At 54.1% G+C, this 13943-nt stretch overlaps 3 protein-coding genes across 3 annotated transcripts; all 3 read left to right on the top strand.

Annotated features, from left to right (window-relative positions):
• Positions 1-7669: 7669 nt before the first annotated feature.
• LOC103823463 (growth-regulated alpha protein-like) lies at positions 7670-9944 on the top strand. Its single transcript, XM_009098539.4, has 4 exons — positions 7670-7960; positions 8275-8404; positions 8931-9014; positions 9497-9944. The coding sequence occupies exons 1-4, from the start codon at positions 7894-7896 to the stop codon at positions 9507-9509; spliced, it is 294 nt and encodes a 97-aa protein (XP_009096787.2). The 5' UTR covers positions 7670-7893; the 3' UTR covers positions 9510-9944.
• Positions 9945-10299: 355 nt separating this feature from the next.
• LOC103823464 (C-X-C motif chemokine 6-like) lies at positions 10300-11714 on the top strand. The gene is made up of 4 exons (XM_009098541.4): positions 10300-10900; positions 10995-11124; positions 11281-11364; positions 11448-11714. The coding sequence occupies exons 1-4, from the start codon at positions 10834-10836 to the stop codon at positions 11470-11472; spliced, it is 306 nt and encodes a 101-aa protein (XP_009096789.3). The 5' UTR covers positions 10300-10833; the 3' UTR covers positions 11473-11714.
• Positions 11715-11940: 226 nt separating this feature from the next.
• Positions 11941-13517, top strand: LOC108963366 (growth-regulated alpha protein-like). Its single transcript, XM_018923553.3, has 4 exons — positions 11941-12087; positions 12586-12721; positions 12982-13065; positions 13172-13517. The coding sequence occupies exons 1-4, from the start codon at positions 12027-12029 to the stop codon at positions 13323-13325; spliced, it is 435 nt and encodes a 144-aa protein (XP_018779098.3). The 5' UTR covers positions 11941-12026; the 3' UTR covers positions 13326-13517.
• Positions 13518-13943: the final 426 nt, after the last annotated feature.

Here is a 13943-nt window from a genome sequence, read left to right as displayed (position 1 = left end):
ACCTTTGTCAGCAGAGGGGCCTGGGGGGCACAGTCTGGCTCCAGAGGTGACAGGGCTCCTGCTGCCCTGCTCCTCTCACAGCTCCTGGCGTGGCCACACTTGCCTCTGTAAGTACCCACAGTTTTTCTGATTGTCTTGCTGTGGTTATCTGGTGGCTCCTGTTGGACTGCAGCAGGAACTTGTCTGTTCATAGAAATAGCTGCCTTGGGCTCGCCTTGTTTCAGGGGCAGGGAGCAGTCTTTGTCTGCACAGTCTCGAGGCCAGTGCTGTCAGACAGTGCTTTGAAGAGCCCAGGCTGGTTGGTGTCAGTGCCACTTGTCATGGAAGCAGTTGAGTTGAAATTCACTCTTTGTTAGAGTTCTGTGCCAAGCAGTGTTCTAAATGGTTGAAAAGGGGTATTAGGGGAAGGGTTTGTTTCCTCTAATGGAGGTGGAATGTGGAGAGCAGTTGGTAGCCTGTTGTGAACTTGTAGCAACAACCTTTTGGGCTTCTTGTGTCTTGTTTGTTCTGGTTTGTTCTTTCTGGGGAGAGGTGTGAGATTTTGTGTGCCTGACCAGTCTTGTCATGCTGGAAGTAGAAGGATAATGAGAGAATGAGTGGAGGAAGGAGCAGAGCCAGGATTCTGCTTTTTCCATGCAAACTTTCCCTTTGTCTTTTTGAACCAGCCTGCCTTTCTCAGTGAAACACTTTCTGCAGAACAGAGGTTTAGGACAACGTTTTTACTTCCATTTTAAATACTTGTAACTTGCTGTGGCTACTTCACACCTGGAAGTGTCCAAAGCCAGGTTGGATGGGGCCTGGAGCAACCTGGGATAGTGGATGGTGTCCCTGCCCATGGCAGGGGGTGGAACTGGATGGTGTTTAAGTCCCTTCCCCCACAAACCAGTCTGTGATTCTATGTGCGAGGGGCTGCAGCGAGCCTCTGTTGTGACCCTCAAATGCAAGAATTTACTCTGGTTGCATGTGCCTCAAAAGAAGTTTTTTTTCCTCTAGGTGTGGCAGAAACGTGGCCTTGAGGCTGGCAGGAGGGTGACTAACCTTAGGAGAGGCTGGGGAGGGAAGGGGTGAGTGTGCTGCTGTTTATGCAAACACCCTGATAGCTGAGCACTTGAGAAAAGAGCGTAGAAACGGAGGAAATAGCACCAGGGAGTATCAGCCGGGCAGGGCAAATAGCTGTGGCGTTAGCAGCGAGGAGGTGGGGCTGGTGGCTGGGGAGCTGTCACAGAGGACGGTGACACAGGTGACTGGATGTGCACCCTCACCTGGACTGCCCCGCTCTGAGGGAGGGGCGGTGGGCAGGGCTGGCAGGACGTGTCGGGAGGAGGCTGGCACGGAAGGGGCCACTGATGGGCCGGTGACCTGCGGGGACTGTGACCTCCTGCACGTCTTCGCTTGTCTGGTGGCATCGAGGCAGGACGCAGCAGCCTTACTCTCCTTGCCTGGGGCTGATGCAGCTGGAGTAGCAGAAATATCTCGATGGCATTTAGCACCGTGACCTTTGAACGCTTCCACGGGCTGACCCAGGAGCAGAGACCGCACTTTGGGTGAAGCAGGGCTCGATGGAAATGTGCTGTGAATCACCGTCTTGTGTTGCTGTCGGTCTCTCACTCCCAGGCATGTGAATTTGGGACAGATAAACATCGTTTCCTTTAGCATGACGAATTCAGCTGGGGAGAGCCCATTGCTCTTGCCTCCGAAGGCTGGATGAGTGTTGAAGCAATGCAGTGGACTTAAAGTATTGGTTTACATTGGCTGGAATATCCCAAATATTAAAATTCCCAGCTTTTGAAGATGTTTGGTTGGAAATGCATTTATCCACGCTCCCTGTGGAGCAGCTGAATGCCCTCCAGTCCCATGGGGTGGCTTTCCCAGTATCACTCCCCTCCAGCTGGAATGATAACCAGTCATACCAGGCAGGAAAAACCAGGCTGGGACATAACTGTCAGACAGGCTGGTTCTATCTGCCACTCACCAGGGCTGCATGTTTCCTGGAGTCTGCTTGCATGAACCCTGGGGGAAATGCTCCCCCTTCGCACAGGCTCTCCATCCTTTATCTTTCCTCTCTGGAGCTCTGACACCGCAGGCTGGTACCCGTGGTGCCTCTTGGTGAGCTGGGCTGAGCGTGTCTGTGGGATGCAAAACCCCAGGAGAAATAGCAAAGATCCTTGCCCTGCACTCCCCTAAACTTGGCTCCCACTGTTGCTCCTCTTTGGGATTCAGAGGAGAGATCCCAACTGTGTGCTCTGCCAGGATTTAAGCATGAGCAGCGTGGGATCACACCCTCGAGAGACAGAAGCAGTCCAGCTTCTGCTTGTCCAGCTGCTCCCAGCGGGAAGCCCCAGCCGTTGTGTTTCTGGAGTTGTGTGGCACTTCCAGCTGTTCCCAGGTGTGCAGCTGGACAGTGTCAGGCTTCTGTCTCAGCTTAGCATTGCTTAACCTCCAGCTTTCCAGCTGGGAATAGAGCCAGGGCACACAGGCTGGAAAGATACAGCACGTCAGCCTGCATCCTCCTGCCTCTGGCAAAACTCTAGGTATGCTAACAACTCATCTCTGGCCTTGGGAAAGCGGGAGTGATGTGGATTTCATGCAGTCCCCAGCCATGCAGGAGGAGGCAGGCAGCTCTCTGTGCTCCTCAGCTCTGAGGGTGATCCGTGCAGCAATCTTCCTCAAGGTCCCTCTACATTGCTGCAGGGTCTGTGGGGTCTAACCTGCATTTCTGGATTTCCAGCATGCCTCCATGCCTCTCCCCACCCAAAAACCTCCCCTAAACTCTGCTTTGCTTCAGAACATCAAGACAAGCCAGTTCTGCTACTGCTCTTGCCTGGGAATTGAGCAAAGAGCACCAACCTGTGTGTTTTGGGAGAGGAGGAAGCCCTGCTTTGACTTCAGCTCTTGCTTCGTCTGTCCTTCCCCTGGTCTGAGTTCTGGTGGTTCAGAAATGCTTCTGGAAGCTACCTTTCAGGGAAAAGAAAAAGCCCTCTCATATGAGAGCAGGCAGGTGTAGCACCTACAAAGATGTTGGTTCCTTTTTTCTGTACAGTCAGTTAGCTTGGCTTGTGATCCTGTGCCGGGATCTGGCTTCTTGGGCAGATCCAGTTTTTCCTTGCTCAGCTGTCTCTGTGACAGTGGTGTCTGCTGCTCCCTAGTGGTCCCGGCTCTGAGTCTACATGCACTGCAAAATGAGAACCTAGAACTTCCATGTTTATGTATGTTTATATGTATGTTTTAGATTTATTTTTATACAGCATCCTCCTGCCACAGCAAGTCTAAACCTTGTACTTTCTCAATGCCGGCATTTAAGCTGCCCACGTTCCCCCAGCCCTAACCAGCAGGCAAGAGCCAGGTCCCTCATTTTGTTGTGCTTGGGTTATGTTGGGAAACATCTTTCCAAGTGCCTTCCTTATACTCCACATGGCCAGACCTGGGTGGATGAAATGCTGGCTCCTGACTGCCCCAAAGACCACGGGAATGTGGGCTATGGAAGGGAGGGGGGATACCCAAACAGCTTCAGCAATGTTCTGTATCTAACCCAAGGCTGTGCCCTGGGGCAGATCTGAGTCTTGAGGCCTTGCTGGTTTTCTGGGTGTGTGTGGTGACACGCGAGATAAAAGCTGAGCAAAGATCAAAGCGGGTTTCATGGGGTTTATGGCTTTGTGCTTCTTGGTTTCACTTTCATGTGTCTCCCCGAGCCTTTCTTCTCTCCCTTTCATCTCCTTCCTCGTTTCCACCTGGCAGGGCGGAGCTTGGTGACCTCCCTGCCTGGGACACGACTTGTGTCCTCGAGCCACCGTTCTTTCAGCCCCCAAATCCGGGCAATGGTGGATGATTTTAGCCCAAGACAACTCCTTTCAGTATCGATTCTTCCTGCTGCTGAGATTGACATCCTTTGCAGAAGTTGGGCTGGAGTTTCTCTGTGTCTTCTGGCAGCATCTCCGGGTGTGAGTGCTGATTCAGGGGTGCTGGTTCCAAGAGAAAAGTTGACAAGGGGCTTTCCAAAGGGAGGGCTGCTCATTTCATTGGTATTGCAGCTTCCTTCTCAGTGAGGACCTGGATTTCCCCTCCTTGCTGTGTGCACTTCTACTTGCTGCTGGAGAACAGTAGCTCTTGGCTTGTCTGGGTTTTTTCCTAATAGAAAAATCTCTACTCCTATGGTGGTTTGTGGGTGAAATGTGGGGGAAAGCATCTTCCCCAAGGGAAAAGCGTGGGGAGGCACTTGCAAGAAGAGGAGGGGCCTCAAAACATTAAGTGGACATTAATGAAAATAACAGCCCTGGGTGTAAGCCTAGGATGCATGGTCGAGTTTGGGTCCATTCCTGGTGTGTTTTTACCCTTGTGTGTGGTTCAAGGGAAGCACTGTTTTCCATGGATGCCCTGCTGTCTTCTGATTTAACCAGTAGAAAATGGGGCAAGGCCATGTTAAGCTCTACCAGAAATAATAGTTATTATAGGTTACACTGCAAGTGATGTGGAGACAACAAAATTATGGGCTCAACTAAAATGGAAACCACAAACAATTGGAAAAATATAAAATGCTTAACTGGACTCCAACCGAACTTGTAGCTGCATTTATCAAGATGTCAGGCTTCAAGGGGAAGGGAAGGAGACTTTGCCATAACACTCCCAGAGAGCTTGGAGAGCCAGAGCTGTTGCCAAGGGTGTTTGCCTGAATGTGCTGCCCAATAGGAATAACTCAGCTCCAGCAATGGCAGCCTTTGAGTTCAGCAGAAGCTTCCCAGCTGGTGAAGCACGGGCTGGATGTAGCTGGAGGAGTTTTGGGTTTGTGACTAGAACCTGGAGTGCTTCTTCCCTAGCCCCAGAAGGAAGCGCCCTCCTGCAGCTGATGGGGATGTGTGGGACACCAGGCTGACACAAGAGCAGCAGGGCCGAGTCGCCAGGCACAGCTCACTTAGAACTCCCCAGCTGCTGTTCCTTGGCTCCCTCCTGGCACAGGATGAAGGTTTCCCTCCTCATCCCTTGCTCCATGGCCAGGGTTGAGCCCAGATGCAAATGGCCAACGGTGCCCACGGGCTCAGCGGCACCTGCGGCGTCTAGACCGGTTCCTGGCCCGCATGCAAATGTGTGGGGAGCCAGCCGGGCCACACGGCCCCAGTGGCACTTCCCGGGAAAGTCCTTGGCTGCCACTCCTGCCTGGTGGCCTCTGTGGCAGGCAGAAGTGGCACTGAGGAGTTAGGGCGCTGCTGTGCTTGGTGGTGGGTTTGTCTCAGAGTGACTCGGACAGGAAACCAGTGGAGAGCTCTGGAGCAGCGCGGGAGTGCCGGGGTGTTCCCCACGGGGCTTTTCTAGCAGCAAGGATGGGCTGGCACACAGGTCTGGGGGTTTTCTCCTGCGCTTGCTTGCTGCCATTTGCATCTCGGGGGTGGCCAGGGCTTCCCAGAAACTGTCCCCAGCGTTGGGCTGTGCATCTCTGTTTTTGTGTTGCTGTCCCTTCAGCAGAAAGCTGCTCCCCAGAGGTCCCCAAGATGGACTGGGGAGGCAGGAATGTTGGGTTTAGGTTTCTTACAAGTCTTCTGTAATTTCTCTTGTTCTTTCTCCCAGCCTTGCTCCATCTTCCTTATCCAATCCTTTTCAAAGCTCCCTCTTACCATATTCCTTTCTTTAGTCCTCAGCACACCAAATACTTTTAAAGATGCCTGAGCAGGTTTCTCACCTGCTTGCCGAGGTGTCATGACACCACTCTGCTGCTTCCAAAAACACAATTTTGTCCCCTTGCATCAGGAGCAAGTTGTCCATCTTCACTTGAAGATGGCAAGTAAGAGTGAGCTCAATGTGTTGTTCACCCAACCTAATTCTGGACTGATTTCGTTAGGTTTTGGCTAATTCTGGTGCTCTCTCATTGACACTGAAATATGTGTGGGTTTCATGTGTCTCAGGTTTTGGCAGGAAGCATCTTTATCTTTGAAGCAGGTGATGGACCACAAACCACAGTGGTGAAGATTCACTGCAGTTGGGGTTTTTGGGGGTTGATTTAAGAAAAAAAACCCCGCAGGTTGGTTTTTTTTTTTCTCTCCTGCAAGGAGCCAAGAGTGAGTTGTGGGCAAAGGAGGGGTAAGCTGAAAAATCGCTTTGTCTCAAGTGATTCTCTTTGAGAGGTTTGTTTGCTGCAGATGTTTGTGATGCAGCCTCTTGTGAATCCTCCCTAAAGGGCTGGAGAGCGGCATCTCCTTGGCACTGACATCAGGGTTGGGTTTCTGCCCATCCTGGTAAACGTGGAAAAGCTTTTCCATGTGGCCTTTAGGTGCTGCTTGCACCACTGTTTTTTGGAGGTCTTGATTTAGGTACCACAGGAAGGATTTAAAAGTATTACAGGTGTAAAAATTTTACAAAAATACAATGAGAATTGGATAAAAAATGACTGAAATCCAAGTCTTGCCTGCACAGGGGCAGCTGCTGCAGGAAACAGAGAAGCTCTGAGGGTGCTTTGGATGTGTTTCAGTTAATGCTGGCCTGGATGACGCCACACATGCCTACTTGAGGGCCACTCTTCTGAATTCCTGGCATCCAGGAAGCAGTCAGCTTAAATGCAGACGTGGCTCACATGCTCACACTGCTTCTCCCTTTGCAGAATTACCACTTGTTGTGCAGAAATATCTGCCACCACCATGGCTGCAGTGTTTCCTTCTCAGAAACCAGCCTGGTGCTCATCAGTTACACCTTTCTCATCCTGCCCAGCCCATTCACAGAGATTTTCAGATGTCTTTTATGCCTCTATAGCCGTTTGTTTAGCTGACCAGTCATTTCTCTGCCAAGTTGCTGCCTTTCCCACCTTTTTTTCCAAGAGACTGCCACAACCCAGCAAAACCAGTCCTTGGTTTTGTTCCTTCTAAATAAGTCTCTGAAAGGAAGTTGAGAACTCTGAAAGGGTTAAACAAAACCCAGTTTTAAGGCCATCTCCTCTTCCAGTGCTGTGACAGCAAGGCACCCATTCTTTCTGTGGGATTTTGGGAATAGCTTGTGGAGATTGTCCATGGCCTCTCTGTGCCCTTGGTGTACAGGGAATTAAACTCCCCGGTCATCTCTTGGACAAGCACTTCACAAGACTTTTGGACCCATCTCAGAGGAAAACCCCAAGATTTTTAAAAAGAGATGCATAGCTTGAGTGGAAGACTTTTTTTTAATATTTACTATTTTGGTAACAGCTATATAAAATGCTGATGTGATTTGAAAGCTCCAAATTACAACATTATCACACAACCACATCTCTTTTCTTCTGCCCTCTTCCTTCCTCCTTGCCTCGCCACATATCCCCTTCCCCTTTTGCTTCCCGACTGGTGACTTCACTGAATTTATTGGGGGCAAAGCCCCCATCCCACCAACACCTGAGGGCACAGGGTGCTCTGTGGCCATCCTGGGTGAGTTACTCGCCCAGCCAAGCGTGAAATTTGAAAGATTTGAGTGCAAGCATAAAGCAGGGAGGTCATGATTGTTTTTCCTTGGCACTTGCTGATGAGAGAGGCAGCAAAAATAGCGTGGGGAAAATACAGCCCCAAGAAAGAAATATGTAAATGTCTGAGTATGCTAAAATCCCCCCTGCTTAGTCAGGGGCTTGGGCTCTGCTTTCATTCTGGGCTTTCTTTTTTGTGGCTGAGGGGCAAATGCTCAAGGGAATGAAGGGCGATGTGGGGGAGATGTGTGGGGAGTCCAAACGTTGCACTGCGTCCCAGTGGCTGGTTTTAGTTAAAAATATTGATCATTGAGCTTCTGGGCTGTCTGTGGGGAGCATCTGAGAAATGACATCACCTCTGTGTGTCTCTGCTGGCCGGCTGTGACTGCTGAGGTGTGAACTCTGTGCCTGTGTGGGAGCGTGACCCGCCCTGATAAATAGGGCTGTTTGTGCTCCCGCCCAGCATCCGCGGGGCTGAGCCTTCCCTGAGGATGGGAGCGCCCCTGCTCCCCTGGCTGCTCCTGCTCCTGCTGCTGATGTCCCACCCTGCCCATGCAGGTGAGCTCCGGGTGCCTTTGCTGGCATCACCCTGCGCCCAGAGCCGCTGGGGAGCTTGGCATCCTCCTGCCTGTTTGGTGAGGGCTTGCCTTGCTGTTTGCCAGGGAAAAAGCACAGCTATCCTTTGCAGGGCTTTGGTTCAGCTTTTGGGAGCAGTGTGGGAGCAGGGAACCGAGGTAGATGCTCAGGCAGCAGCTTCTCACCGTGGTCCCTGCAGTGAAAACACGGGAAGGGGAATTTCCTTTGGCTCCTGGGGTGCTGCATCCCTGTCAGTCTGTCTGTGCCTGAAAGCTGCCACCTTCTCTCTCTCTCAGCCATCCTGGAGGTGAACGGGAACCTGAGCTGTAGGTGTGCCAAGACAACCTCTGAATACATCAGTCCCAAGAAATACGAGAGCATTGAGATAAGGCCCGTGGGCAGCAGCTGCAGGCGCACCGAGATCATGTAAGTGCCCCGGGCTCTGCTGCTGCCACCGTCCCGCTGCTCCGGCGCCTCGCTGGAATCGAAACCTTTCCAAAAGCGCCACCTGCTTCCTGGCTGGAAAACATCAGGGGCAGAAACGCAGGTCCCCAGGGCCTAAAGGAATCTCTCCAGCAGGGAAAAGCGTGGTTTCCTCGAGCTGGAGCAGGGGTGTTTGCAGCCTGGAGGAAGCGCTTCCTCAGACCCTGAGGCAGCATGAGCCATAACCAATTTTCCCAGATTTTTCTAGCTGCTTGGTGTTAATACATTTGTAAATCTCCAGAAAAAAAATATCTTTGAGCAGTGTTCTGGGCTTCAAGTCTCTGCTCCACCTAGGAGTGTGTTGCGTCTTGCTTGTTCCCAGCCATGCTGTGGCTTTCTCTGTCTCTGTCAGCTTTCTACAATTGTTGGTGCTGTGAGCAAAATCTGACTCTTCCCCACCAGCTCTGGCTGCTTGAATCCCTGCCTTTGGAGGGGACAGGAATGCTCAGGAACTCTCCTTGCATTTCAGCATCAAGTTAAGAACCTCAGGGAAGGTGTGTGTGAATCCCGAAGCCCCCTGGGTGAAGAAGCTGCTGAAGCGCATTGCCAGCACGTAAGTTGTTGGATGGAAACTCCTTTGGCTCAGGTGTCCCTGGACAGCATCCCAGCACATCCATGGCTCTGGGAAGCTCTCGTGGGCCCAGGAGCTCTCAGAGAGCTGCTGCTGTCCAAAGGACCCGCTTCCAAAGCAACGAGGGGCAACACTTGGCTGTGCAAAGCAGTGTTCAGCCCAACACGACCCATCTGTGGGTCATGCTCCCCTTGGCTTACTCACTCTAAGTGCTGCAGTTTGGGGGAAAAAACACGAGGGGAGCAGTGGCAGGAGCAGGGTTTGCTCGTGACAGGTGCAGTCGTGTGTTGATGTTGGGAAAGCTGCCCTTCTTGGTTGTGCCTGTGCTGGGTTTGTGGCCATCCCATCGAGCGATGACCGCCCAGGGAAACAGCAGCGACTTCCCTCGGCTGGGGCAGGAGCTTCCCCTGCCATACCTCATTTTCTCTGTGTTCACACGTTTCTCCTCCTTCTGCTTTTCACAGGAAGAAAAAATAGCTTTCCTGCTAAGGAAGTCGGTGCCCAGAGACACGAGGCAGGTTGGCAGATGATGCCCAGGTGTGCAGACCTGGCTGCTCCTCTTTGCCCTGTCTTCCTCCCCCTCCCGAAAGCCCCACGTCTGGCTCTGGTGGCAGTGGCTGTGGGGAGGGTGCCTCACTGCTGGCCCCAGCCCCGTGGCAGGTTTGGGGGGGGGCTCTCCCCGCCTCTTGGTCCCTGGATCAGTGTGAATATGAATTCTTCATTTATTTAGTTGCCTGTGGGCTGCGAAACCGTTCCCTGACAGGGGCTGCTCCTGCTTCTTTAGGAATTACTTTGTGACTTTTTCCATGTGAAGTGCTCTGCAGCAGAGTGTGTGTCTGAGGGTTGTGTGGCACAGCGTGGCATCTCCTGTTCCGGAAGCTCAAGTCCAATAAAATTCGGGATTTTTCTTTCTGTTGTATTTTCCCTGGATTTCCTAGCTTTGAAGCCATATATGACAGAATCACAGGACAGCTTGGATTAGACGTGACCTCAAAGCCCATCCAGTCCTGCCTCCTGCCATGGACAGGGACATCTTCCACTATTACAGGTTGTTTCAGGTCCTGTCCAGCCTGGTGCTGGACACCTCCAGGGATCCAGGGGCAGCCACAGATTCTCTGGGCACCCTGTGCCAGGGCTTCCCCACCCTCACAGGGAAGAATTTTTCCCCCACTATCCTATCTAACCCTGCCCTTTGGCATTATGAAGCCATTCCCTCTTCTCAGGGGTCATTCCTATCATAACCTGTTATCTTCCCTGGTGGTGGTTTGAGGGCACGATTTTGGTGGTAGGGTGATGGGACAATCCAGCCAAAGTGCTCCACATCCAAGTGATGGAGCTGGGATTTATAGGTGGCTGTAAGGCTTTAAAAACCAGCCCGGGCCAGTAGGGAAATCTGTCAGGAATGGGAGTGAGGTGACTCGGCAGAGTTTTGGGGTAAAAAAAATCAAAAGCAAATGTCAGCAGGGCGCTGCAGGAGGCAAGGTGGCTGTAGGAGAAATGAGTAATACCTGAGCATGCAGGACAGAAAAGCACCCCAGAAAACCTCCAGGCTCCTGGGGCTGTGTGCTAAGAACCAAGTTGGAGGAAACGACCAAGAAAGGAAGGGGAAAGCAGAGCCGGTTTCGGGAAGCCGGGCCCCTTGCCAAGCTTTATCGGCAGCGTTGCAAACTCGGCGAGCGCCGTCAGCAGCGACAGGGGTCGGGCCAAACCACCGCGACCCCGGGGCCTCCCGTGCCGCCTCACTTCTCCTATTTCCCAGCTCAAATAGAGGGATGCTGCGGGCCCCGGGGCTGGGGCCGGCATGGCTGTGCGGGCAGCCCTGCTGCTGGCCGTGCTGCTGCTGCTGTCCCACCTCCCTGGGGACACAGGTGAGCCTCCCCTGCCCCCGCGGGTGGCCCTGGGGGTTGCGGGGGCTCTGAGGCTTTTGGGGTGATGCGTGAGCCGTGGCCATGTGCCCCCCAGCAATCCTGGAAGCCAACGGCAACCTGAGCTGCCGCTGCCTCAGGACCACGCGAGCCTTCATCCCACCCGAGAGGTACAGCAGCATCGAGGTGTGGCCCGTGGGGAGCAGCTGCCGGCGCCCCGAGGTGGTGTAAGTGCTGCAGGGCTGCCAGCCTCTGCCCTGCCCTGACCTGTCCTCCCTGACCTGCCGTGGTGTCCTTGTGCTCATTGTCCTTGTGGCAAGGGTGGGAGGCCCGGCTGTCTGCGGGAGGGAAGTGTCCTGTCTGAAAGGCCATGTGTTTTCTAGGATTAAGCTCAAGAGCCTGAAGAGGGTCTGCGTGGATCCTGACACCCCGTGGGTGAAGAAACTCTTGCAGGACCTCCCTCACCTGTAAGCTCCCCTTTCCCCTGAGCACCTGGGGCATCCCCTGGGAACCTGTCTTCACACATTGCTCCTCCTTCTGCTTTTGGCAGGAGGAAGAAAAAGGCTCCCCGCTGAGGAAGCTGCCACCAGAGGCACGGCCAGATGTGCTGGGCTCCAAACTGCCTCCCTTCCCATCCTGCTGTTGCCTTACCCTAGTCCGGAGGGGGAGCATGCTGCTGCCTGAGCCCCTTTGGATGCCTCTAAACCCTTAACAATGCCCATCCCTGCTTCCAGCCTCTCCCATCCCTTAGCCATGCCTTGGGTGTCCCTTTTGGGCATGACCCAGCAGGCCTAATAAAGGTGGCGGCCCTCTGTCACTGCCCCTTGCCTCCCTTCACATGGTGTACCAGGGGCTCGGGGTGGGGGGCATGGGGGGCACAGCCTTTGGCCAAGAGCACGGCGGGTTCGAGGAGGTGGCCACGGCATTTTCCGCTTCTTGTGGCGGGTGGCAGCACGGGCCACGTGCAGGGGGGGAAGCGACGGCAGGGAAGTTGAGGCGTGCTGGAGCTGCCCCTTTGTCCTCCCCCTCCTCCGGCCCTTCCCAGCCCCAGAGGGGGTTGTGAAATCCCCCCTGGGGCGAGGGGCTGGCTATAAAGCAGCCCTGGCGCAGCTCGGGCTGGGCGGTGAGGATGCGGCTGCTGCCGGCCCTGCTCCTGCTCCTGCTCCTGAGCAGCTCGGTGCCGGCGGGCGGTGAGTCCCTTCGGGTGTCTGTCCATCCATGGCCCCTCCAAACACCTGCACAGGGGCACTGGGTGACCCAGATGGGGCTGAGCGTGGGTTTTATCTACTAAGCTTTCACTTTTGGTTCTGGCTTAACTTTGAGCTTGTCTTTTAAACCCTGTGGCTAAGCTGGAGGGGGATACTGGGGGTGGAGAGGGGGGTTTTGCCTCGTGGGTTCAAACTGCTTCTCTTTCTGACCCCCACAAAATTCGAGTGCTTGGTGGGTGAGCAGTGGGTTTATTTCATAAAATGCTGGCTAAGTTTTCCAACCCTGCAGCTAAACCCCTTCCATATACAGGAAAAGAAGCTTTGAGGCTGTGCTGGGAGGGGATTAGCCCTGCTGCAAACCTTATGAACAGCAGCCAGTGGGGTCAGGGATGGGATGGGGTTAGTGGGGAGGGGGACAGTGTCCCCACGTGCCTTCCCCACGGGGGGCCGAGACCTGGTGTGGGCTGCCCTGGGGCACAGGTCTGTCACTGGAGAGCCTGCTGACCAACATGAGGTGCAAGTGCATCAAATCCACCACCCACGTCATCAACCTGGGGCTGATCCTCACCATCCACGTTACCCCGCCGGGCATTCACTGCAGGAGGAAGGAGGTCATGTAAGTGCAAAGCCTGGGAACCAATCCCTGCAGGTTGCTCCTTTGTGTCCTGGTGCAGAAGTGCGTGGAGGGGGGAAGCCCACAAATGTTGGGGTCACTCTTGGTCCCAGTTTCAAGGGGGTCCCTCCCTGCGTGGCTCAGGGTCATCAGGTCAAGTCCCCAAAATATTCATGCTGAGGAAGCACGGGGGTTTTCTCTGGGGGTTAGAAAGGCTTTGGGGAAGGGACGTGCACGGGCTGAGGGGCCTCACGGCCTTGCAGCCTCACCCTGAAGAAGAACAGGCAGGTGTGCGTGACCCCCGAGGCGCCCTGGATCCAGCTGCTCATCCACAAGCTGATGCAGAGGTACGTGATGCCCAGAGGCTGGAAACACATCCCTGACGCCTTGGCAGGACCATCCCTTCCCCCTGACCCTCCTGGTTTCCTTTCTTTCCCCCCACAAAATTTGCAGGAATGGCACCAAAAAAGCGCGGCCGCGGCGGGAAGCACCGTGCTGCCGGACCCCTCGGAGACCCATCACCCCGTCCCTCCCACTGGCCACATCCCAGGAACCCACGGTTATGAGTCCCTCGTGGGACAGGAATGACACAGCCCCCTTGCTCTGAGGCACGCTGGGTTGAGTGGCACAACGCTGGCCCTTCCTCTGCTCCCGGGTTTTGGCGGGGCAGGAGCCTTTCCCTGCTTTCCCCTCTGACACCCGCTGCTTCCTTCCCTTTCGGGTGCCTGCGCTGTTCCCGAACGCAACCACAGCCCATCCCGGTGGCACCAATAAAAGGATAATGTGCTTCCCCCTCCCCCAGCTGTGGCAGCTCTTTCTGATTGGATTTGTGTGAAAATTGGGATTTTTGGGGTGGGGAGTTAGGCTGGACTGTGGCACCATGAAGCCTTTGGCTACCTTGCTGAGGACACTTCCTCTGCTCCAGGATTTGGTGCCTTTTCCTGACAGCTCCTGGCAGGAGCAGGTAACTGCTGGAGTTGGATAGGGTCTGCTGATGGTTTCTGGCTCTGGAAACACAGACAGGGGGAATTTCCCAGTGACTGGCTGAGGCTTTCTGTGGAGTCCCATTTCCCAGCCTGGCACAGCAATCAGGGTGCCTCGGCCACACGGACTGAGGTGACACAGGTGTGCCTTGTGACCCTGTGCAGGATTATCCCTGTTTATAATCTGGTTTGGCCATTCTGGGAGGTGGTGTTTAAGGTCTGCAGGAATCAAATTTGCATTG

Source organism: Serinus canaria, chromosome 4 (genome assembly GCF_022539315.1).
Source record: "Serinus canaria isolate serCan28SL12 chromosome 4, serCan2020, whole genome shotgun sequence".
NCBI lineage: Eukaryota > Metazoa > Chordata > Aves > Passeriformes > Fringillidae > Serinus > Serinus canaria.
This window is presented reverse-complemented; position numbering and strand designations above follow the sequence as displayed.